Raw genomic sequence first — 26,224 nt, forward strand, 5'->3', positions numbered from 1 at the left:
GGCCAGCACGGAGCCCAGGCGGGTAGACATAGCCCGGGCAAAGATCTTATAATCTGTGCTGAGGAGGGAGACCGGACGCCAGTTTTTAAGCAGGCGGAGATCGCCCCTCTTCGGCAGCAGGACGATGACCGCTCTGCGCCACGAGAGGGGCATCTCCCCGGTCGCCAGGCTTTCCCCCAGGACCCACGCATAATCGTCCCCCAGGACGTCCCAGAACGCCCTGAGGAACTCCACGGTCAACCCATCCAGCCCTGGGGATTTGCCCCTTGAGAGCTGGTGGAGGGCGCCAGTCAGCTCCGCCAACGTGAGCGGAGCCTCCAATCCTTCGGCGCCCTCCGGGCTGACCTGCGGCAGGTCCTCCCACAAAACTCTGCGCGCATCCTCGCTGGACGGATCCGGAGAGAACAACGCACTGTAATAAGTACGGACCAGGAGGCCCATCCCCTCCGGATCCGTGATGGAGGATCCGTCGTCAGCCAGCAGCTCAACGAGCTGCTTACGGACCCCCCGCCATTTTTCCAGCGAGTAGAAGAAGGGTGAGGCGCGGTCCAAATCTTTCAGGATCTGGATCCGCGACCTCACGTACACGCCTCGGGACCCTATGAGCTGCAGGTCCCTCAGCGCGCCTTTCTTCTCTTTGCACGCCTGCCACAGGGCCGGGTCCGCGACGGCATGACCGAGGCTGGTCTCCAAGTCGAGCACCTCCCTCTCAAGGCGCCCGATCTCAGCTTCCCGCCTCTTGGTCGACCCCTTCGCGTACTCCTGACAGAAGACGCGGATGTGAGTCTTGCCCACATCCCACCTTAGCCTCAAGGAGGGGAAGCCCCCTTGCTTCCTTCTCCAGTCGGCCCAGAATCGACAGAATGAGTCCCGAAATCGCTCGTCCTCCAGCAGCCGATTGTTAAAGTGCCAGTACGCGGACCCAGCCCGCGTGCGGAGCGGAGTGAACTCCGCCCACACCAAGCGGTGGTCCGAGCACGGCATCAGCCACATGGAGGCTGCCGAGACGCAGGAGACGTATGCCTGCGAAATGTAGAGGCGTTCGATTCGCGACCCTCCTCCTCCAGACCTCCACGTGAAGGCGCTGGAGTCGGGATGGAGATTCTGCCAGACGTCCACCAAGTTAAGGGAGCTGATCAGTCCCCTCAACTTCTCCACCGACGCTTGGCCGCGCTGGGGACCGGAGCGATCCCCCACCTCGAGGGTGCAGTTAAAATCCCCCCCGAGGATGATGCACTCGCCGCTATCGATGGAGCTCAAGAGAGCGGACACTTCTTCAAAGAAGCGCGCTTGCAAAGCGCCGGGCCTGGGCGCGTACACGTTCACAAAGTGGAGCGGCACGCTACCCAGGCGAACGGCGAGGTGGAGCAAGCGGCCCGGCACTAGCTCCTTGACCCCCAAGATCTCCGGCTGAAAAGTCGGGGCCAACAAGATAGCCACCCCACTAGAAATAGGGGTGAGGTGACTCATGTAGACCCCACCCTGCCACTCCAGGAGCCAGGTGGCTTCGTCTCCCGGAACGGTGTGGGTTTCCTGCAGAAAGCTCACCGCGTATCTCCCTTCCCTAAGGACTGAGAGATTGTGAAATCTGCGGTGAGCCCCTCTGCTGCCGTTGATGTTGAGGCTGGCTATGGTTATCTTCATGTCAAAGGTACTTAAAACCCGTCACCAACACCTCACTGTGAGGAGGGAGTGGAAGTGCACCTGGCCCTCCACTCCCCCAGCAACCCATTGAGGAACACATTAAAACGGCGCCTCTCAACCAGTTTCACGTCCGCGCGCTTGCCCGCTATCTTAAGGGCGGCACGGACGGACTGGATGATCAGCGCCAGATTCGACCAACGGTCGAGGGCCAGCTGAACTTTATTGCGGCAACCTCTGCAAGCCGCGAGGAAATCCCGGAGTTCCGCCGTGGGGATGAGAGGAGATTCGGTGGGAGGCACGAGGGACTCCACCACCTCACTGGCGATGGAATCAAGATCCTCCTCCGGGTCGTCACCGCCAGCGGCCGACACATCCACCACACACTGTGGGGCGGACGTCCCGGCCGCGCCAGCTGGTCCCGCCTCCGTCACGATCCCACCCCCAGGATCGATGGCGGAGGAGTCCTCTCTGGGTTCTATTGTGAAACTGGAGCCTGTAGGCACCAGCGGTTCAGGACCCCCCTCCACCTCCATCCCCAGGCCAATGAGTGGTCCAGGGGAGACAGAAGTTCCGGACTCCGGGAAACCAGCCGGAGCCGAGACTGGAGGCGGCGAGTGGAGGCCATCTCCCGCTCCGCCAGCACCCACAGGCCCAGCAGATGGGGCAGCATTCTCAGTTATAACTGGGTCAGGTGTCTCCTGGTTGGTGGTGGACTCCGGCTGGGAGGCCCGACCCTCTGGGGCCTCGCCCTCCCCTTCATTCAGGGCACCCGACCCAGTAGCAGTGGCGGAATGGGCGGTTTCCCCAGGCTCCCCCACCACAAGCAGGGCCCCACTTACTCCTTCAAGAGGGGCCTCACGTACCGGGGCCATCCCCTCCCCTCCATCCTGAGGAATAGGGAGCACCTGCCCGGACTTTGCAGCCTTGGTGGTGGCGGTAGGGGGAACCTGAGGACCAGAAACAGGAGGCAGCTCCCCTCCAACAGATGGGCCCTGCACCTCAGGGCCCTGTGTTATTTCTGTGGAGGGGTGCCTTCTCCTCTTTTTCGCACTTGGGCGCGGAGACTCAGAGACCTCCATGTCATCAGAGGCCTCCGCCTCCGCACCCTTTTTTCCCTTTTTAGTCACCCTGGGCCTGAGCCCAGCCCTGGGACAGGTGGATTCCATGGGAATGGGCTTTGGGTTGAGCTCAGGCTCGGGTTGAGTCAAAGTGTCCAGGGGACGCGCCTCACGATGTTTCTTTTTTCCCCGCGTCTTCCTTCCGCTCGGACGGACGCTCCCCTCCCCGCCAGAGGCTGTGAAAACCACAGCCTCCGGAACCGACTGAGCGGTGTCTGTTGGATGTGCGGGGGGAGTGGGAGGAGGTGCTGTGGAACCACTCTGGGCCGCCGAGGTGGAGCTGGTGGCCGGGAGGTTGGGGCAGTTCTTACGAACATGCCCCACCCCCTTGCAGACGTGGCACCGCACCCCGTCCGAGGTCCAAAAGACGCGGTAGGCCGTCCCCTGGAACTCCACATTAAATTGGCCCTCCGTGTCCTCCTCCCGCGCCAGCTGCATAAATAACTGGCGGCGGAAGGAGTAGTCATGTTGGAGGCTGTGCTCCAGAAGACCAAGCCGGACTGGGGTGATCCCCGACCTCACCTCCCCCAGATGGTGCAGGTGGGGGAGGAGGAGCTCACTGGGAATGAAGGGTGGGACGTTGGACAACATTATCCGATGCGCAGTGGCCCCCAGAAGGTCCACTGGCAGGAAGGTCCCCCCCACAGTGAGCCCTTTACTCAGGGCCAGGGACACCGCCCGCTCGGTCTTCAAAAAGAACACAGCCTTCCCATACATTTTTGAGGCCGCAACAATGGCCGAGGGGCCGACAACCACGGCCATTGTCTTAACGCAGGCCTCAATAGACATGTTGGGGTGGGGATAGCTCTTCACCCCATGGCTGCATGTCAATAATTTAAAGGGTGACGGGGCCACGTGGGCAGCCACAGAAGCTGCAGCTGCGTAGGTAGTAGACGGCCCCGCCACCGGTGATGAAGGGCTTGCCATGGGTCTAAGAGCTCAACCCACCCCAAATTGTGGACTTGCACACTAAATAACAGCGACTCACAGAAAAATTTGAAAAGACAAACAAACAAACAACAGGTTAGTGGAGAGGCTGAGGTAAGAGAGGAGAGGCAAAGGCAGGCTGGAAGGGATGACTTGCTTTCTGGAGGTGGTGCTCACAGTACACTTAAAACAAACAGTCTTTGAAGTTGGTCTTCCGGTCTTCTGGTTGGGGGAGTCGTCTTCACCTGGGTCAGCTGAAGCTGCCCAGGCACTATCTATCCCCTTCTGTCTGTTTAGCTGGGCAGCTTCAGCTGACCCAGGCTTGGCAATTGGGGTGGGGTGGGAGCTTCCCTGTGTGCTTTTGCAGCAGCACAGATTCCTGCTGAATTGGCAGCCCCACCCCTTGTTGTTCCAGCCACTTGTTCCTCCCCCAACAGTCCAAAGTAAATTACTGGTGTTCAGCACCCACCTCCAGACAAAGCCTTGTTTCCAAAAAATGTCTCTTTCTTCTCTTTAATGGAGACTGTTGTTGGAGTTTTCCTCTGCTTGTTGGTAGCTGCTCTCCCTTGCTCAGTGCAGCTCCTCTCTCCACCTCTGCAACCTCCAACTGCCACCAGCACTCTCAGCTGCACCTCGTTGAGGCTCTCAACACTCAGGCTCCCAAATCAGAGAGCAGCCAATCCCAGTGCTGTACCTGTCCTGGGAGTGTTTGATGGGACAGGGTAGAAAGAGCTTCTCTCTGTATCTAACCCCGTACTGTACCTAACCTGGGGGTGTTTGATGGGACAGGGTAGAGAGAGCTTCACTCTGTATCTAACCCCGTACTGTACCTAACCTGGGGGTGTTTGATGGGACAGGGTAGAGAGAGCTTCACTCTGTATCTAACCCCGTACTGTACCTAACCTGGGGGTGTTTGATGGGACAGGGTAGAGAGAGCTTCACTCTGTATCTAACCCCGTACTGTACCTAACCTGGGGGTGTTTGATGGGACAGGGTAGAGAGAGCTTCACTCTGTATCTAACCCCGTACTGTACCTAACCTGGGGGTGTTTGATGGGACAGGGTAGAGGGAGCTTCACTCTGTATCTAGCCCCTTTTTTTCAGTGTAGAGGGAGTTTTACTCTGTATCTAACCCATACTTTAGCTGCCATGAACTCAATACCTGCCAGAAGTTACATGAACACTCAGTGACACTGATATGTAACTAAAGAGTAATATTCACCTTTGTAATCATCACCAACAATTGACTGAAACGCCATGAGGAGCACACTGGTATCAGCAGCACAGGTCACACTATCATAATCAGCATCTGTCAGGAAGAGAGAGAGCGTGTGAAAGCATGACAGTGAGTGAGAGAGAGAGAGTGACAGAGTGAAAGAGTGACAGAGAAACACTGACAAAGCGAGAGAGCGACACAGGGTGAATAAGTGAGAGTGACAGAGAGTGAGCGTGTGACAGGGAATGACAGAGATAGAGAAAGTGGCAGTAAGTGACAGAGAGAGAGAGAGACAAGAGTGACAGACAGACACTGACAGAGCGAGAAAGTGACTTAGAGTGAGAGAGTGACAGGGAGTGACAGAGAGTGTAACAGGGAGTGACAGAAATAGAGAAAGTGACAGAGAGAGAGTGAGAGTGCCAGAGAGTGAAAGAGTAACAGTTAGTGACAGAGAGAGAGGTGTGACAGGGAATAAGAGAGATAGGGTCACAGAGTGACTCAGACACCTGCTCACTCTCACCCCCACACTCTGTTCCCCCCCTCCCTCACCCTCATCCCCCCTCGCTTACACTCACCCTCCTCATTCTGCCCCCCGCTGACTCTCACCCCCTCACTCTGCCCCCTGACTCACTCTCACCCCCTCACTCTGCCCCCTCGTTCACTCTCACCCTCTCACTCACTTTCATCCTCTCACTCTTACCCACTTACTCTGCCCCTACTCACCCACACTTCCCTCACTCTGCCCCCCGCTCACTCTCACCCCCTCACTCTGCCCCCTCGTTGACTCTCACACACTCACTCTGCCCCCACCTTACTCTGATCCCCTCACTCTGCCCACTCGTTTACTCTCACCCCCTCACTCACTTTCATCCTCTCACTCTGCCCCCTCGCTTACTCTTACCCACTTACTCTGCCCCCTCGTTGACTCACACACTCACTCTGCCCCCCGCTCACTCTCACCCCCTCACTCTGCCCCCTCGTTGGCTCACACACTCACTCTGCCCCCCCGCTTACTCTGATCCCCTCACTCTGCCCCCTCGCTCACTCTCACCCCCACACTCTGCCCCCTCGCTCACTCTCACTCCACACTCTGCCCCCTCACTCACTCTCACCCCCTCACTTGGTCCCCTGCACACTCTTCCCTCTCTCACTCTGCCCCTGCATATTCTCACCCTCCTCACTCTCATCCTCCTCACTCAGTACTTCATCACTCTGTACCTCCACTGCACCCACAGCACCCTCACTCTCACCCTCTTAACTCTGCCCCCTCACTCACTCTCACCATCCTTACTCTGCCCCACCCTATCACCTCCCTCACAATGCCCCATGCTTATTCTCACCCTCCTCACTCTGTCCACGTTCACCCTCCCTCATCACCCTGTAAATTCAGTGTTCACCCTCGTCCCTCCTCACTCTGTACCAAGTTCACCCTCGTCCCTCCTCACTCTGTACTGAGTTCGCCCTCGCCCCTCCTCACTCTGTACCGTGTTCACCCTCACCCCTCCTCACTCTGTACCGTGTTCACCCTCGCCCCTCCTCACTCTGTACCGTGTTCGCCCTCGCCCCTCCTCACTCTGTACCGCGTTCGCCCTCGCCCCTCCTCACTCTGTACCAAGTTCGCCCTCGCCCCTCCTCACTCTGTACCAAGTTCGCCCTCGCCCCTCCTCACTCTGTACCGAGTTCGCCCTCGCCCCTCCTCACTCTGTACCGAGTTCGCCCTCGCCCCTCCTCACTCTGTACCGAGTTCGCCCTCGCCCCTCCTCACTCTGTACCGAGTTCGCCCTCGCCCCTCCTCACTCTGTACCGAGTTCGCCCTCGCCCCTCCTCACTCTGTACCGAGTTCGCCCTCGCCCCTCCTCACTCTGTACCGAGTTCGCCCTCGCCCCTCCTCACTCTGTACCGAGTTCGCCCTCGCCCCTCCTCACTCTGTACCGAGTTCGCCCTCACCCCTCCTCACTCTGTACTGAGTTCGCCCTCACCCCTCCTCACTCTGTACTGAGTTCGCCCTCACCCCTCCTCACTCTGTACTGAGTTCGCCCTCGCCCCTCCTCACTCTGTACCGAGTTCACCCTCGCCCCTCCTCACTCTGTACCGTGTTCACCCTCGCCCCTCCTCACTCTGTACCGTGTTCACCCTCGCCCCTCCTCACTCTGTACCGTGTTCACCTCTCGCCCCTCCTCACTCTGTACCGTGTTCACCCTCGCCCCTCCTCACTCTGTACCGTGTTCACCCTCGCCCCTCCTCACTCTGTACCGTGTTCACCCTCGCCCCTCCTCACTCTGTACCGAGTTCGCCCTCGCCCCTCCTCACTCTGTACCGTGTTCACACTCGCCCCTCCTCACTCTGTACCGAGTTCACCCTCGCCCCTCCTCACTCTGTACTGTGTTCACCCTCGCCCCTCCTCACTCTGTACTGAGTTCACCCTCACCCCTCCTCACTCTGTACCGTGTTCACCCTCGCCCCTCCTCACTCTGTACCGTGTTCACCCTCGCCCCTCCTCACTCTGTACCGAGTTCGCCCTCGCCCCTCCTCACTCTGTACCGAGTTCGCCCTCGCCCCTCCTCACTCTGTACCGAGTTCGCCCTCGCCCCTCCTCACTCTGTACCGAGTTCGCCCTCGCCCCTCCTCACTCTGTACCGAGTTCGCCCTCGCCCCTCCTCACTCTGTACCGAGTTCGCCCTCGCCCCTCCTCACTCTGTACCGAGTTCGCCCTCGCCCCTCCTCACTCTGTACCGTGTTCACCCTCGCCCCTCCTCATTCTGTACCGAGTTCGCCCTCGCCCCTCCTCACTCTGTACCGTGTTCACCCTCGCCCCTCCTCACTCTGTACCGAGTTCGCCCTCGCCCCTCCTCACTCTGGACTCTATTGTGTAGATTCCTTTCTTGTTTCACAGGTTCCTTTGAAATGATCTCGAACAGGTTGTTGGGGTGTGAGATGATCTGAAATGAGAAGTGGGACATTAATTCACTGATGCCTCCAGTCTGCACAGAAACTGCATCGTATTCTGAAATGTTTCTCCCACATCTCACAAAGACAGTCAGAGGAAGGAAACTCTTTTCTGTCAGGCCCCAAGTTTACTGCCTCATTAAATAAATCTCAGTGCCCATGTTACTGTCAGTGCTAATGTTAAAACAAAAGCAGAAAATGCTGGAAATACTCAGCAAGTCAGGCAGCAGTGGTGGAGAGAGAAACAGAGTTAATGTTTCAGGTCAGTGACCCGTCAGAACCGGGGGAAGGTTTTTTCACTCTTTTCATGGAATGTGGGCTTTACTGACAAGGCAGCATTTATTACCTGTCCTTAATTGCCCTTGCCAACTGAGAAGCTTTCTAGGCCATTTCATAGAGCAATTTAGAGTCAACCACAATGCTGTGGGTTTGGAGTCACATGTAGGCCAGACCAGATAAAGGCATTAGTGAACCAGATGGGTTTTTATGAGAACTGATGGCAGTTTCATTGAGACTAGTTGTTAATTTCATATTTTCATTAATTAATTGCATTTTAATTCCACTAGCTGCCATGGGAGACTTTGATCCCGTGTCCCCACAGCATTAGCCTAGGCTTTTAGGTTATTAATTTAATGACATTATCATTACAACACCATCTCCTCTAATGAGAAATGTTCTAGGTTTTGAGCAGGTGAAAGATGGGGGGGAGGGGCAGGGACCTGGGGTAAGAGGAACAAAGGGGAAAGTCTGTGATAGGGTGGAGGTTGAGTAAGATTAATTGACAACAACAAAGCCTCAACACTGAGTTCAATAATTTTAGATCATTAACTCTGCCCCTTTTTTATGTTTTTGTGAGTTTTTTTGCTGGTTTCTTTTTTTCCGTAGTCCCTTTACTTCATATTCAGAAGACTTCTATCCTGCCATTTATATCTCGTTTCTTTACTTGTCCCATTCCCACTTCCTTTGGCTTTGGAGTCATTTAATCTCACTCACCCTCCACCCAAAGTGTCAAGTGCCCAGTTGAAAGATGAGGTGCTGTTCCTCGAGCTTGCATTTAGCTTCATTGGAAAACTGTAGCAGGCCAAGGACAGAAAGGTCAGAATGGGAGCAAGGTGGAGAATTGAAATGACAGACGACAGGAAGCTCGAGGGTCACGCTTACGGATTGAATGAAGATGTTCCTCAAAGCGGTCACCCAGTCTGCATTTAGTCTCCTAATGTAGAGGAGACCACATTGTGAGCAGTACTTAATTGAAGTAAATTGCTGTTTCACCTGGAAAGAGTGTTTGGGGCCCTGGACAGTGAGAGGGGAGGAGGTAAAAGGGCAGGTGCTGCATCTCCTGCACTTACATGGAAAGGTCCCTTGGGGTTACTGAGGAGTGGAACAGGGTGTCATGGACAGAACGGTCCCATCAGAATGCTGAAAAGGGATAGGAAGATGTGTTTGGTGGTGGCATCACACTGGAGGTGGTGGAAATGGCAGGGGATGATCCACTGAATACAGAGACTAGTGGGGTGGAAGGTGAGGACGAGGGGCACTCTCATGGTCTGGTGAGGGAAGGGAAGGGGTGAGAGCTCCCTCAGAACAAGAAGGGCAATTGAGATTGGGACTAAATTTTGCTGATATAGAGATGGGAATTGGGGGAGAGACAGAGAATGTGAGACAGTGGAAGGGAACCTACGGGCATTCAATATTAGTTTAAAAATCATAATCGAGAAAATAAAGCATCTTAGGATAGATAAATATCCAGGAGAGAGGGATTGTTTCCACATATGTAGTAAAGGAAGTTGATGAGGAAATCATAGCAGTACAAAAGGCCATTTGACCCATCCTGCCTTGCTGGCTCTTTGATGGACTTTTCCAATTAGTCCCACACCCTGCACTTTCCCCATAACCCAGTGACTTTTTTCTCTTCATATATTTATCCAATTTCCTTTGAAAGTCATTATTAAATCTGCTTCCGCCGCCATTCCAGATCACAACAACTCACTGCATTAAAAAATAAATCTTTAATGTTACACCTGGCTCTTTTGCTATTGACCTTAAATCTGTGTCCTCTGTTTACTGACCTGTCTACTACTGGAGACAGTTTCTCCTCAGTTAGTCTATCAAAACCCTTCATCATTTTAAACACCTCGATTGAATCTCCAAGGAGAACAATCCCAGCTTCTCCAGTCTCTCCACATAACTGAAGTTCCTCATCCCCGGTTCCATTTTCATAAATCTAATACATTTAGTAAATATAAATTTAGCAATAAATATATAAATAATCAGAAATTAATTGGACCGAAATGGATTTTATGAACATTATGATGGGAAGCTGAGACCCATTGCCTGCAATTCCTGTGGAATGTGGGAATGCTGCACGTGTCCTGGATAAACACATATGTTGGAAGCACCAGCCACTGTTTGAACTCAAGCTCAGGGTTTCTGAACTTGAGGAACAGCTGGAGTCACTGAAGACTGAGAATTTCCTGGAGCACATGGTCCAGGAGGTGGTCACCCCACAGCTACAGAGAGGATAGTAAGTGGGTGGCCATCTGATATGGAGGATTAACTAGGGGAGAGGGATAAACCCAGCAACAACAGACCAGTCGGCCTACAAACAGGACAGTGGGACTAATTGAACAGCTCTACCAAAGAGCCAGCACAAGCACAATGGGCCAAAGGATCTTCTTCCATGCTGTATCATTCAATGATCTGTAATTTGTAAAGGTTAGCATAAATTGCAGATATGTGATAATCTTTCAGCACTTCTGATTCAGAAATTGTACTGGTAAGCTGGAAATTGCCACTTCTGAAGGCTGGGAGAGAGAATCCTGGTAATGACAGCTGTCAGTGTATTGTCAGCTCTGGGAAAGTTACCAGAATTAACCATTGGTGACAGAGTGACTGAACACTTGGACAAGAAATTAATCCCACTCTGCTGCTCTTTCCCACTTCCTAGTAATTTATCCCCTCGGGTGTTTATCCAATTCCCTTCTGAAGATTACTATTGAATCTACTTCCACCCTTTCAGGCAGCACGTTCCAGATCACAACAACTCACTGTGTGAAAAAATGTTTCCTCAAGCCACCTTTGGTTCTTTAGCAATCACTTTAAATCTGTCTCTTCTGGTTACTGGCCCTCCTATCACTGAATACAGTTTCTCATTGTTTACTCTATCAAAACTATTCATGATTTCCAATCCCTTTATTAAATCTCCTCAATCTTCTCTGCTGTAAGAACTATCCCAGCTTCTCCAGTCTCTCCATATACTGAAGCTCCTCATCGCTGGTGTCATGAGTTCTTTACGTTGTCTTATGCAACATAAATGAGATGGATGGAGTCCAGTTCATTGAAGATCTTTAACAGGTTTATTAACAGCTATACTAGTACGTGGAGTGCAGAGCAAACTATTTACAGAACCTTCATCTGGGTGTTACAGTTGCAGAGTGACTGTGGCTTCTAGTCACATGACTATATCCTGGTACTTGGCTCATTAACATACTGAATTCTTAAAGGTCCGTCACTCTTAAGGCCATCATACAACACCTGGTATCATGCTGGTAAACCCCTTCAGCACCCTCTCTAATGCCTTGGCATCCTTCCTAAAGTGCAGTGTCCAGAAATGAACACCATGCTCCAGCTGAGGCTGAACTAGTCTTTTAGAAAGGTTTAGTATAATGTTCTTGCTATTATGCCCTATATACCCAAGTCCAGGCCATTAATATATATCAAAAAGAGCAGTGGTCCTAATACTAACCCCTGGGGAAACACATAAATGAGATGTCCAGTCTGAAAAGCCCAATTCACCTCTATTCTGTGATTTCTGTCTCTTAGCCAATTCTATACCCATATCTCTTTAATCCCTATAGCTTTCTTAAGCCCTTTTTGAAAGTCTATAATATACACATTGTCATGAGGACCCCCATCTGCCAAGAATGAGGCATATTAATTTTGTCACATGAACATTAATTTTACGCTGTTGCTGGAGTGAAGAAATTACTTGTTTAAAGAGATCACCAGACATTTGGCTGGATGACATTTGCAGACTAAGAGACAGTGCTTGAAGAGACAAAGCAACTACTCCCTGGTCCAATTAACCCAAATGGATTTTGATCACCAGACACTGCAGTTGTCAGAAAGCTCGCACTTCAGTGTCTGCTGAGATGGAAACAGTGTTTTATACTGGTTTATCATAACTTTCTTGTTTTTGTACTCTATAAGCTGATTTATAAAGCCCAGGATCCCATATAGTTTATAAACCACTTTCTCAACCTGTCCTGCCACCTTCAATTTGTGCACATATACCCCCAGTTCCCTCTGCTCCTGTACCCCTTTTAGAATTGTATCCTTTATTTTATATTGCCTCTCCATGTTCTTCCAAGCACAGGAGTGGTGAAACCAGCTGATCACATGACTAACTGGCTGGCCCAGGTTTTCCAAACTAGACACAGGACAGTTTGAAGACAGACTGCAGATTGCAACTGAAACTGGAACAAGAGAGCCTCTCTCCTGGCTGGTTCTCTCTCACTTTCTCACAAACCTCCGGACCTACTGAAGTCACTTAAACCTCAAGAGGGAAAAGACATTGAAACAAGTTAAAGCATGCACTGGGCCCCCAACGAACAGCAAGACTTACCGGCAGCAAGACAACTAGGTGGTAGGGAGACGAGCGTTTGTTTAGACCACCTTTTCTAGGCCCTTCTCCAATTTTGGAGCAAGCAGTGCTGTCCTTCAACAGGCTGCTTGGTCACTTAGGGTGCAAGCGGGTGATGATGTCGTCTCTCAGTCATCATCAAAATGAACAATATCCTGAGCCACCTGCATGCAGGATTGGAACTGCTGCTGCCAGTGCCATCTTGCACCTGCCGTTTTCACCCCTTTCCTGTCACTACAGGACTTACTTGTTGAGTTATAGTTGGGGTGAATGGATTTCTTTCCTGCCTGTGCAGTGGTGCTTTAAGGTGGAGTACAGTTTGCACTGACTGGAGCTCATCTGTCATGGCCCAGTGAACTGGGACGGCGGCAACGAGGTCTCCAAGCCGTAGGTTTGGATTCAGAGTTTCCCTCTCCTAGGTGAGTTGCCGACTAAGGCTTGAAGGGACCCTCCTTCCCTTGCCATTTTATCCATAGCTGGTATACTAACAATCATTGTCAATGCAATATGGTGTGGTACGCCTTTGGTCCAGAACATGATGGTCACTTGAGCCACTCAGAATCCTTCCGTCCTGGCTGTTACCTTTATCAAGAAAGACATCCGCCCAGGTGGTGTCATGTTCATCATTACTCCCCTCATTAATATAGATTAAGAAAAACAGGGGCACTAATACTAACCCTTGGGGAACCCCACTATATACCTTCCTCCAATCCAAAAACAACTCCTATAATAAATGCAAAATACTGCGGATGCTGGAAATCTGTAATAAAAACAGAAAGTGCTGGAAAAACTCAGCAGGTCTGGCAGAACCACAGATGCTGCCAGACCTGCTGAGTTTTTCCAGCACTTTCTGTTTTTATTTCATTCACCACTACTGTTTCCTGTCACTCAGCCAATTTCGTATCGATGCTGCTACTGTCCCATTTATTCCACGGACTTTAACTTTGCTGATAAGCCTGTCATATGGCACTTTATCAAATGCCTTTTGGAAATCCATGTACACATCAACCACATTATTCTCATCGACCCTCTCTATTACCTCATCAAAAAACTCAAGCAAGTTAGTTAAACATGATTTGTCCTTTAACAACTCCGTGCTGGTTTTCCTTAATTAATCCGCATTTGTCCAAGTGACTGTTAATTTTGTCCCAGATTATCATTTCTAAAAGCTTTCACATCACCGAGGTTAAATTGACTGGCCTGTAGCTACTGGGTTTATCAGCCATGATCTAACTGAATGGCAGAGCAGGCTGGAGAGACCGAATGGCCCAGTCCTGTTCCGATGAGACAGAGAGGGAAGCAGAGACAGCATGTGACAGAGAGAGGGGGGATAGAGTGAGAGAGAGAGAGAGAGAGAGAAGCAGAGTTAGCATGTGACAGAGAGAGAGGGGATACAGCGAGAGAGAGAGAGAGAGGTATAGAAAGAGGGAGACAGAAAGGGTGAGAGAGAGAGAAAAAGAGTGAGTGCAGGACAGGGGGAAAATGATAGGGAGAGAGAGATCTTATAAAGCTTTATGAGATAGTCAAAGGCAAGGAAACTCTGAATGAGGACTAACTGTAAATGAATGTGAGAGCAAGACTGGGAGTGTGAAGTTAGCAAAGGTAAAATTAGCAGTGAAAGCAGCAAATTCTACATCTCAGTAAGAATGATTCATAAATGAGTGAGAAGGTAGCAGAGGAAAAAACAGAATTGTTTTAGAAGCATCTGGTTAACAAATCAAAGTGGCTGAATGGTTTTCCTCATTCAGAATTATCTTCTGATCAATAGAGAGAAAAATTCCCTCTACACTGTCCCCATCAAACACTCCCAGGACAGCTACAGCACTGCGATTGGCTGACTGATGCTGATTTGTCATGGGAACAACAATCCAGATGTAATTATTTACTGTTGCCTTCTACTAAATTGCTTCATTCAAATAAAGTGAGCACTTCAGTTAAAAAAAAAACTGGGATTGGCTGCTCTCTGATTTGGGAGCCTGAGTGCATCAACGAGGTGCAGCTGACTGTGGCTGTGTGCAGAGGTTGGAGGCTGCAGGCTGTGTGACTGCTGCAAGAGGGAGACTCAAACTGAAACAAAAGTTTTTTCCAAATTTCAACAAAGGAAGGAAGGCAAAGATCTGGAAGCTCTTTTTGTGAGTTTGCTTGGTACTGAAAGTCTTTTTCACTGATTGTTGGGGGTGGGGAAAGAAGAGACCTGAAGACCTTGGGTGGGGCTGCATTGTTCAATAGGGAGCTCCTGTGTTTAACATCTTTGGAGAGGGAGCTCCCTCCCCACCCCAACTACTAAGCCTGGGACAGCTGGAGCTGCCCAGGTGAAGAGACTTATTATCTGAACATCGAAAGAGGCGTGTGCCTGGGCAGCTTACAGCTGACCCAGGTGAAGACATCACCCCACCCTCCCAACTGGAAGACCAGCTACAAGACTTGTGCAAAACTAACAAAGACTGATTCCTCTTGGCCTTCCTCTCCCTCAGCCTCTTCCCCTGTGCTACATCCTTTAAGTGTTACATTTTTGATTTATTGTATTTGCTCTTTTTTTTTGCTCCCAACAAAGTGCTTGTAACTCTTCTACCCCATGACTTCTCAGTCCTCTCCGGTGGCGGGGCCCTCCTATGCTGCAGCAGCTGCGACAGCTGCTCCTGTGGCCCTGTCACCATTTAAAATCTTAACATCAAAGCATGAGGTGAAGAGTTACACCCATCCTAATATGACTATTGAGGCTTGTGTTGAGGCAATGGCCGTGGTTGTCGGCCCCTCGGCCATTGTTGCAGCCTCAAAGATGTATGGGAAGGCTGTGTTCTTCCTGAAGACCGAGCAGGCTGTGTCCCTTGCCCTAAGTACGGGGCTCACAGTGGGTGGGATTTTCCTGCCAGTGGACCCTCTGGGGGCCACTGCGCATCGGGTAATCTTGTCGAACGTCCCACCCTTCATTCCTGATGAGCTCCTCCTCCCCCACCTACACCATCTGGGGGAGGTGAGGTCAGGGATCACCCCAGTCCCGCTCGGTCTTCGGGAGCACAGCCTCCGACATGTCTACTCCTTCCGCCGCCAGCTATTCATGCAGCTGGCGCGGGAGGAGGTCTTGGAGGGCCACTTCAGTATAGAGTTTCAGGGGATGGCCGACTGCGTCTTCTGGACCTCGGATGGAGCGCGGTGCCATGTCTGCAAGGGGGTGGGGCATGTTCGGAAGAACTGCCCCAACCTCCCGGCCGCCAGCTCCACCTCGGCCGCCCAGAGTGGTTCCACAGCACCTCCTCCCACTCCCCCCACACATCCAATAGACGCCGCTCAGTCGGTTCCGGAGGCTGTGGTTTTCACAGCCTCCAGCGGGGAGGTGAGTGCCCGTCCGAATGGAAGGAAGACGCAGGGAAAAAAGAAACATCATGAGGCGCGTCCCCTGGACACTTTGACACAACCCGAGCCTGAGCTCAGCCCAAAGCCCATTCCCATGGAATCCACCTGTCCCAGGGCTGGGCTCAGGCCCAGGGTGACTAAAAAGGAAAAAAAGGGTGCGGAGGCCTCTGATGACATGCAGGTCTCCGAGTCTTCGCGCCCTAGTGCGAAAAAGAGGAGAAGGCACCCCTCCACAGAAATAACACAGGGCCCTGAGGTGCAGGGCCCATCTGTTGGAGGGGAGCTGTCTCCTGTTTCAGATCCTCAGGTTCCCCCTACCGCCACCACCAAGGCTACAAAGTCCGGGCAGGAGCTCCCTATTCCTCAGGATGGAGGAGAGGGGAAAGCCCCGGTACATGAGGCCCCTCCTGAAGGAGAAAGTGGGGCCCTGCTGGTGGTGGGGGAGCCTGGGGACGCTGCCCATTCCGCCACTGCTACTGGGTCGGGTGCCCTAAATGAAGGGAGGGCGACGCCCCAGAGGGTCAGCCCTCCCAGTCGGAGTCCACCACCAACTAGGAGACACCCGACCCGGTGAAAACTGAGAATGCTGCCCCATCTGCTGGACCTGTGGGTGCTGGCGGAGAGGGAGATGGCCTCCTCTCTCTGCCTCCGGTCTCAGCTCCGGCTGGATTTCCGGAGTCGGGATCTTATGTCTCCCCTGGACCACTCATTGGCCTGGGGACGGAGGTGGAGGGGGGTCCCGCGCTGCTGGTACCCACAGGCTCCAGTTTCACAATAGAACCCAGAGAGGCCTCCTCCGCCATCGATCCTGGGGGTGGGATCGTGATGGAGGCGGGACCAGCTAGCGCGGCCGGGACGTCCACCCCACAGTCACTGCCAGCGGCCGACCCGGAGGAGGATGGGGATTCGGTGTGGGCCACGGAGGATGATCTTGATTCCATCGCCAGTGAGGTGGTGCAGTCCCTCGTGCCTCCCACCGAATCTCCTCTCATCCCCACGGCGGAACTCCGGGATTTCCTCGCGGCTTGCAGGGGTTGCCGCGATAAAGTTCAGCTGGCCCTTGGCCGGTGGTCGAATCTGGCGCTGATCATATAGTCCGTCCGTGCCGCCCTCAAGAAAGCGGGCAAGCGCACGGGCGTGAAACTGGTTGAGAGGCGCCGTTTTAATGTGTTCCTCAACGGGTTGCTGGGGGAGTGGAAGGCCAGGTGCACTTCCACTCCCCCCTCACAGTGAGCTGTTGGTGACGGGTTTTAAGTACCTTTGACATGAAGATAACCATAGCCAGCCTCAACATCAAAGGCAGCAGGGGGTCTCACCGCAGATTTCACAATCTCTCAGTCCTTGGGGAAGGGAGATACGCGGTGAGCTTTCTGCAGGAAACCCACACCGTTCCGGTAGACGAAGCCACCTGGCTCCTGGAGTGGCAGGGTGGGGTCCAGATCAGTCACCTCACTCCTATTTCTAGTGGGGTGGCTATCTTGTTGGCCCCGACTTTTCAGCCGGAGATCTTGGGGGTCAAGGAGCTAGTGCCGGGCCGCTTGCTCCACCTCGCCGTTCACCTGGGTAGCGTGCCGCTCCACTTTGTGAACGTGTACGCGCCCAGGCCCGGCGCGTTGCAAGCGCGCTTCTTTGAAGAAGTGTCCGCTCTCTTGAGCTCCATCGATAGCGGCGAGTGCATCATCCTCGGGGGGGATTTTAACTGCACCCTCGAGGTGGGGGATCGCTCCGGTCCCCAGCGCGGCCAAGAGTCGGTGGAGAAGTTGAGGGGACTGATCAGCTCCCTTAACTTGGTGGACGTCTGGCGGAATCTCCATCCCGACTCCAGCGCCTTCACGTGGAGGTCTGGAGGAGGAGGGTCGCGAATCGACCGCCTCTACATTTCGCAGGCGTACGTCTCCCGCATCTCGGCGGCCTCCATGCGGCTGGTGCCGTGCTCGGACCACCACCTGGTGTGGGCGGAGTTCACTCCACTCCGCACGCGGGCGGGGTCCGCGTACTGGCACTTTAACAATCGGCTGCTGGAGGACGAGCGATTTCGGGACTCGTTCTGTCGATTCTGGGCCGACTGGAGAAGGAAGCAGGGGGGCTTACCCTCCTTGAGGCTACGGTGGGATGTGGGCAAGACTCACATCCGCGTCTTCTGTCAGGAGTACGCGAAGGGGTCGACCAAGAGGCGGGAGGCCGAGATCGGGCGCCTTGAGAGGGAGGTGCTCGACTTGGAGTCCCGCCTCGGTCATGCCGTCGCGGACCCGGCCCTGTGGCAGGCGGACAAAGAGAAGAAGGGCGCGCTGAGGGACCTGCAGCTCATCGGGTCCCGAGGCGCGTACGTGAGGTCGCGGATCCAGATCCTGGAAGATTTGGACCGCGCCTCACCCTTCTTCTACGCGCTGGAAAAATGGCGGGGGGTCCGTAAGCAGCTCGTCAAGCTGCTGGCCGACAACGGATCCGGAGGGAATGGGCCTCCTGGTCTGTACTAATTACAGTGCGTTGTTCTCTCCGGATCCGTCCAGCGAGGATGCGCGCAGAGTTTTGTGGGAGGACCTGCCGCAGGTCAGCCCGGAGGGCGCCGAAGGATTGGAGGCTCCGCTCACGTTGGCGGAGCTGACTGGCGCCCTCCACCAGCTCTCGAGGGGCAAATCCCCAGGGCTGGATGGGTTGACCGTGGAGTTCCTCAGGGCGTTCTGGGACGTCCTGGGGGACGATTACGCGCGGGTCCTGGGGGAAAGCCTGGCGACCGGGGAGATGCCCCTCTCGTGGCGCAGGGCGGTCATCGTCCTGCTGCCGAAGAGGGGCGATCTCCGCCTGCTTAAAAACTGGCGTCCGGTCTCCCTCCTCAGCACGGATTATAAGATCTTTGCCCGGGCTATGTCTACCCGCCTGGGCTCCGTGCTGGCCCACATGATCCACCCCGACCAGTCCTACAGAGTCCCGGGCCGGTCCATCCAGGACAACATCCACCTGGTCCGGGACCTGATCCATCTTTCCCAGAGGACTGGTCAGTCGGTCGCCTTTCTCTCACTCGATCAGGAGAAGGCGTTCGACAGGGTGGATCACGATTACCTTTTCGGGACTCTGCGCGCTTTCGGACTCTGGCCGCATTTCGTGGCCCGGGTCCGACTTTTATACGCCGCCGCAGAGTGTCTAGTCAAAGTTAACGGGTCCTTGACGGCGACCCTTCGATTTGGGAGAGGAGTGCGTCAGGGGTGCCCCATGTCCGGCCAATTGTATACCATCTGCGTGTAGCCCTTCCTGTGCCTGCTTCGCAGGAGGTTGACGGGATTGGCTCTGCGCGAGCCGGCCATGCGGGTCGTCCTCTCGGCTTACGCCGACGACGTGCTCCTCGCAATCACAGATCCCGTTGACTTGCGGAGGATGCGCGACTGCCAGCAGACCTTTTCTGCCGCGTCCTCCGCGAGGATCAATTGGGAGAAATGTTCCGGACTCCTGGTTGGTCAGTGGCGGGTGGACTCCCTGCCGGAGGAGATGACACCTTTTGCGTGGAGCACCACGCACCTCCTCTATCTGGGAGTCCACCTTAGCCACGCTGAGGAAGCCTGGCCGGCAAACTGGCAGGAGTTGGAGGCGAAAGTCACCGCTCGGCTGGGGCGCTGGACAGGACTGCTCCGAGTGCTTTCCTACAGGGGCCGAGCGTTGGTCATAAACCAACTGGTGGCCTCCATGCTGTGGTACCGGTTGGTCACTTTGGCCCCGCCCCCTGTATTTGCCACCAAGATCCAGAAGAAACTCGTCGATTTCTTCTGGGGCAAGAGGAAACACTGGGTCTCTGCCGCGGTCCTGAGTCTCCCGATCGAGGAGGGCGGTCAGTCGCTGGTGTGCGTCCGCACCCAGGCTGCGACTCTCCGCCTTCGGACCCTGCAGAGATACCTGTACGTCGAGCGTCCTCCCAGATGGTGTGCGCTGGCGACGTATTTTTTCCGCCGGTGTCACTGCCTTCAAGACGACACGCAGCTCCCGGTGGAGTCCGTTAGCCGCGCCTCTCTGAGGGAGTTGCCTGTCTTTTACCGGGATCTTTTCCGAGTCTGGAACATGGTCGCCTCCAGTCAGGGCGCTCCCCCGCCGGCGGAGGAGAGCGCCTCGGCTGTCCGGGCGGCCGACTCCGGGGACGGTCCGGCGGGCGGAGGAGTAGCCGAAACCCCCGGGACGCCCCTCACTGCGGGTGGCGAGGGGGCTCGGGAGTGCGGAGCGATCCCGGCCGAGCTGACCCCCGCTCGGCCGGAACTGCTCATCGGACCCAGGCCCCGAAACCCTCCTCGGGAGCCGGTCCCGCACAACCCGAGCCGCCTCTCGGAAATGCCCTCCGTGCCATTCCAATCGGCGCGGAGGGGTTTCCTGTACGGGCTGCTCCTGCACACTCTCCACTTCCTCGCCCTCGTCAGCCGGCCGGACACGCCCTGGCGGTCTGCGTTGCCATCTGGCGGCGAGGGGAAACCCCGATGGAGGTCTCTCTACGCGGGAGTCTTCCCCCTTTACATCGGGGACCTGGGGTGGAGGGTGCTGCACAGAGCAGTCCCGTGCAATAGGCTTTTAAGTAGGTTCACGGACTCCCAGGCCAGCTGTACTTTCTGCGGCCTGGACGAGTCCGTGTTCCACATTTATATGGAGTGTGCGAGGTTGCAGCCCCTCTTTGAGTATCTGAAGGGGCTGCTCCTCAAATTCTGGCTGCACTTCAGTCCCACGCTCCTGATCTTTGGGCACCCGGTGCGGAGGGGCTTGGGCCGGGAGGAGGATCTCCTCGTCGGTCTGCTCCTGGGCCTGGCCAAGGTGGCAATTCACAGGTCCAGGTTGCGGGCCGTCGGGGGGTCCGTCCTCCCCGATTGCCTGCCCCTCTTCCGCGGTTACGTTCGCGCCCGGCTGTCCCTGGAAAAGGAGCATGCGGTGTCCGCCGATACGCTTGAGGCCTTCCGCGACCGGTGGGCACCGCAGGGACTGGAGTGCATTGTCAGCGCCGAGAATGGCATTTTAATTTGAGTTTTTTTTGTTTATTTATCTGGTTTTAATAAAGTTATTTTAAAAATATAAGTGTGTATATAAAGGGGGCCTGAGGAATAAAGGCCCCCTCGACATAAAATAAAAAAAAAAAATGGGATTGGCTGCTCTGTGATTGGGAATCTTGAGGGCTGAGTGCCTCAATGAGGTGCAGCTGACAGTGCTGCAGTCAGTTGCTGGAGGTGGTGCTGGAGAGGGAGTGCTGAGGACAGAACTGCAAAACTTTGAACAACTTTTGATGCAGAGGAGGAAAGACTTTGGCAATACGCCTGTATTTTGAGGTGGGTGTTGAGCACCAGACGTTTATTTCATTTGGACTGTTGTGGGAGGTGGAAGAGGCCAGAAGAACAAGGCGTGGGGGTTGTACAATTCTACAGGGGGCTGTGCAATTGCATTGACTACAAAAGGAAGCTTCCTCCCCACCCCAATTGCCCAGCCTGGGTCAGCTGAAGCTGCCCGGCTGTAGAGACAGAAGGATCTAACTAGTGCCTGGGCAGCTTTCGGCTGACCCAGGTGAAGACCCCTCCCACAACCAGAAGACCAGGAGTGTTCAGAATGCTTAGAGTACCACCCTTTAAGGAGGAAAAAAAAAAGCAAAGTCATCGCTTGCAGCCTGTCTTTCCCCTTTCCTGTATACCCTCAGCCCCTCCCCAAACCTACTAGTTGGTTTCTTTGTTTTTGTTTGTTTGCCTGCAATTTGGGGGTGAGTTTGGCTCTTGAGCCATGGCAAGCCCATCATCACTGGTGGCGGGGCCCTCTCATACCTATGCGGCTGTAGCCTCTGTTGCCGCCCGTGTGACCCCGTCACCTTTTAAATTAATTACTTCAAGCCATGGGGTAAAGAGTTATCCCCACCCCAATATGTCTATAGAGGCCTGTGTAAAGGCAATGGTCGAGGTTGTCGGTCCCTCGGCCATTGTGGCAGCCTCAAAAATGTACGGGCAGGCTGTGTTCTTCCTGAAGACCAAGTGGGCCGTGTCCATGGCCCTGAATAAAGGGCTCACTGTGGGTGGGACTTTCCTGCCGGTGGACCTTCTAGGGGCCACTGCGCAGCGGATAATGTTATCAAACGTCCCGCCCTTCATTCCCAGTGAGCTCCTCCTCCCCCACCTGCACCATCTGGGGGAAGTGAGGTCAGGGATCACCCCAGTCCCGCTCGGTCTTCAGGAGCACAGCCTCCGACATGTCTACTCCCGCCGCCGCCAGCTATTTATGCAGCTGGCGCGGGAGGAGGTCTTGGAGGGCCACTTCAGTGTGGAGTTCCGGGGACGGCCTACTGCGTCTTTTGGACCTTGGACGGGGCACGGTGCCATGTCTGCAAGGGGGTGGGGCATGTTCGTAAGAACATGCCCCAACCTCCCGGCTGCCAGTTCCACCTCAGCGGCCCAGGGTGGTGCCACTTCACCACTTCCCACTCCCCCCACACATCCAATAGACACCACTCAGTCGGTTCCAGAGGCTGTGGTTTTCACAGCCTCCGGCGGGGAGGGGAGTGCCGTCCGAGTGGAAGGAAGGCGCGGAGGAAAAGTAAACACCGAGAGGCTCGTCCCCTGGACACCGTGACACAACTTGAGCCTGGGCTCAGCCCAAGGCCCGCTCACAGTGAATCCACCTGTCCCAGGGCTGGGCTCAGGCCCAAAGTAACTAAAAAAAAGGAGGGTGCGGAGGTGGAGGCCTCTGATGACTGGATGATGGAGGTCTCTGAGCCTCTGCGCCCTAGCGGGAAAAAGAGGAGAAGGCACCCCTCCACAGAGGTAACACAGGGCCCTGAGGTGCAGGGCCCATCTGTTCGAGGACAGCTGTCTCCTGTTTCGGGTCCTCAGGTTCCCCCTACCACCCCCATCATCAAGGCTGCAAAGTCTGGGCAGGTGCTCCGTATTCCTCAGGATGGATGGGAAAGGGAGGCCCCTCTACATGCAGCCCCTCCTATGGGAGCAAGTGAAGCTCTACTTGTGGTGGGGGAGTCTGGGGACGCTTCTGGAGAAGCCTCCCATTCTGCCACTGGGTCGGGTGCCCTGAGTGGAGGGGAGGGCGAGTCCCCAAAGGGTCGGCCCTCCCTGCCAGAATCCACTGACAACCAGGAGACACCCAACCTGGTTATAACTGAAAATGCTGCCCCAGCTGCTGGGACTCTGGGGCACGAAGACAACCTTGAATCCACTGCCAGTGAGGCGGGGGAGTCCCTCGTGATTCATACCGAGTCACCTCTCATCCCCACCAGGTAACTCCAGGACTTCCTGGCGGCCTGCAAGTGTTGCCGCAATAAATTTCAGCTGGCCCTCGGCCCACCGAGTTTGGCGCTGATCATCCAATCCATCCATGCTGCTCTCAAAAAGTGGGGGAATGGCACGGGTGTGAAACTGGTCGAGAGGTGTTGGTTCAAAGCATTCCTCAATGTGTTGCTGGGGGAGTGGAAGGCCAGGTACACTTCCGCTCCCTCCTCACTGTGAAGTGTTGGTGATGGGTTTTAAGTACTTTTGACATGAAGATAACCATAGCCAGCTTCAACATCAAAGGCCGCAGTTTGTCTCTCCACAGATTTCACAATCTCTCCATCCTCAGGGAAGGGAGATATGCGGTGATCTTTCTGCAGGAAACCCACACCGTTCCAGGAGCATGCGAAGGGGTTGACCAAAGAGGAATTTAGAAGAGTATGGGGTGACTTTTTGATTGAAACAGAAAATATCCTGAGGGGTCTTGACAGGGTGGATGTGGAAAGGATGTTTCCCCTTGTGGGAGGATCTCGAACTAGGGGTCACTGTTTAAAAATAAGGGGTCGCCCATTTAAGGCAGAGATGAGGAGAAATTTTTTCTCTCAGGGTCGTGAGTCTTTGGAATTCTCTTCTTCAAAAGGTGGTGGAAGCAGAGTCTTAGAATATTTTAAGGCAGAGGGAGATAGATTCTTGATAAGCAAGGGGGTGAAAGGTTATCTGGGGTAGATGGAAAAGTGGAGTAATCAGTTCAGCCATGAACTTATTGAATGGCGGAGCAGGCTCGAGGGGCCGAGTAGTCTACTCCTGTTCCTAATTCGTAAAAAAAAAGAGGCAGGAAGTCGATGTTGGGCGCCTGGAGAGGGAGGTGCTCGTCTTGGAGTCCCGCCTCGGTCAGGCCATCACCGACCCGGCCCTGAGGCAGGCATACAAAGCGAAGACGAGGGCGCTGAGGGACTGCAGCTCACCCTTCTTCTACTCGCTGGAAATATTGGGTGGGGGGTCCGTAAGCAACTCGTCGAGCTGCTGGCCAATAACAGATCCTCCATCGTGGATCCAGAGGGAATGGGCCTCCTGGTCTGTACCTATTACAGTGCATTGTTTTCTCCGGATCCGTCCAGCGAGGACGCGCGCAGAGTTTTGTGGGAGGATCTGCCGAAGGTCAACCCAGAGGGCGTCGAAGGACTGGAGGCTCCGCTGACGTTGGTGGCCCTCCACCAGCTCTCGAGCGGCAAATCCCCGGGGTTGGACAGGCTGACCGTGGAGTTCCTCAGGGCGTTATGGGATGTCCTGGGGGACGATTATGCACGGGTCCATCAGGAGAAGGCATTTGACAATACCTTTTCGGGACTCTGCACGATTTCGGACTCGGGCCGCATTTTGTGGCCCGGGTCCGACTTTTATATGCTGCCGCAGAGTATCGGCTCAAAGTTAATAGGTCCTTGACGGCGCCCCTTCGCTTTGGGGGAGGAGTGCGTCAGGGATGCCCCATGTCCGGCCAATTGTATACCATCTGCGTGGAGCCGTTCCTGTGCCTGCTTCACAAGAGGTTGATGGGATTGGCTCTGCGCGAGCCCGCCATGCGGGTCATCCTCTCGGCTTACGCCAATGACGTGCTCCTTGCGGTCACAGATCCCGTTGACTTGCGGAGGATGCGCGACTGCCAGCAAAACTTTTCGGCCGCTTCCTCTGCGAGGATCAATTGGGAGAAATGTTCCGGACTCTTGGTGGGTCAATGGCGGGTGGATTGTTGACCGGAGTTAACACCTTATGCATGGAGCACCACGCACCTCCATTATCTGGGAGTCCACTTTAGCCCCGCTGAGTAAGTCTGGCCGGCAAACTGGCAGGAGTCGGAGGCGAAAGTCACCACTTAGCTGCAGCACTGGACAGGACTGCTCCGAGTGCTTTCCTACAGGGGCCGAGCGCTGGCCATAAACCAACTGGTGGCCTCGATGCTGTGGTACCGGTTGGTCACTCTGGCCCCGCCCCCTGCATTTGCCACCAAGATCCAGAAGAAACTCATCGAGTTCTTCTGGGGCAAGAGGAAACACTGGGTCTCTGCCGCGGTCCTGAGTCTCCCGATTGAGGAGGGCGGCCAGTCGCTGGTGTGCGTCCGCACCCTTCGGTCCCTGCAGATATACCTGTACGTCGAGAACCCTCCCAGATGGTGTGCGCTGGCGATGTATTTTTTCCGCCAGTGTCACTGCCTTCAAGACGACACGCAGCTACCCGGCGGAGAACGTCAGCTGCGCCTCTCTGAGGGAGTTGCCTGTCTTTTACCGGGATCTATTCCGAGTCTGGAACATGGTCGCTCCAGTCAGGGCGCTTCCCCTGCCGGCGGAGGAGAACACCTCGGCTGTCCGGGTGTCCGGCTCCAGGGACAGACCAACGGGTGAAGGAGTAGCCAAAGCCCCTGGGACACCCCATTTTGCAGATGATGAGGGGGCTCGGAAGTGCGGAGCTCTCCCTGCCGAGTAGACCCCCACTCAGCCGGAACTGCTCATCCGACGCAGGCCTGAAAAACCCTCCGCGCGAGCCGGTCCCGCACAACCCGAGCTGCCTCTTGGAAATGCCTTCCGTGCCATTCCAAACGGTGTGGAGGGGATTCCTGTTCGGGCTGCTCCTGCACATTCTCCACTTCCTCGCCCTCGTCAGCCGGCCGGACACGCCCTGGTGGTCCGTGTGCCATCTGGCAGCGAAAGGAAACTCCGGTGGAGGTCTCTGTGGTATTCCTCCCCCTTTACATCGGGGACCTGGGGTGGAGGGTGCTGCACAGGGCAGTCGACTTTTCAGTAGGTTCACGGACTCCCAGGCTGCCTGTTATTTCTGCGGGCTGGACGAGTCAGTGTTCCATGTTATTATGGTGTGCGTGAGGTTGCAGCCCCTCTTTGAGCACTTAAAGGGGCTGCTCCTCACGTTTTAGCTGCACTTCAGCCCCGCGCTTCTGAGCTCTGGGCACCCGGTGGGGTGGGCCGGGGGGAGGATCTCCTCGTCGGTCTGCTCCTGGGCCTGGCCAAGGTGGCATTTCACAGGTTCAGGCTGCGGGCCGTCGGGGTGTCCGTCCACCCTGATTGCCTGCCCCTCTTCCGCGGTTACGTTCGCGCCCGGGTGTCCCTGGAGAAGGAGCATGTGGTGTCCGCCGGTACGCTTGAGGCCTT

General features: G+C 54.9%; 1 protein-coding gene across 1 annotated transcript in view; it reads right to left on the reverse strand.

Annotated features, from left to right (window-relative positions):
• The window catches only part of LOC137375547 (soluble guanylate cyclase 88E-like), a 425,917-nt gene that overhangs the window by 303,200 nt on the left and 96,493 nt on the right, over positions 1-26,224 (reverse strand). Inside the window, exons 7-8 of the mRNA XM_068042889.1 lie at positions 7,759-7,843; positions 4,911-4,997 (exon numbers count right to left, since the gene is read on the reverse strand). Of these exons, the coding sequence (XP_067898990.1) occupies positions 4,911-4,997; positions 7,759-7,843 (172 nt within the window). The remainder of the gene's footprint in view (positions 1-4,910; positions 4,998-7,758; positions 7,844-26,224) is intronic.

The sequence above is a fragment of the Heterodontus francisci genome, chromosome 12 (genome assembly GCF_036365525.1).
Source record: "Heterodontus francisci isolate sHetFra1 chromosome 12, sHetFra1.hap1, whole genome shotgun sequence".
Taxonomy (NCBI): domain Eukaryota; kingdom Metazoa; phylum Chordata; class Chondrichthyes; order Heterodontiformes; family Heterodontidae; genus Heterodontus; species Heterodontus francisci.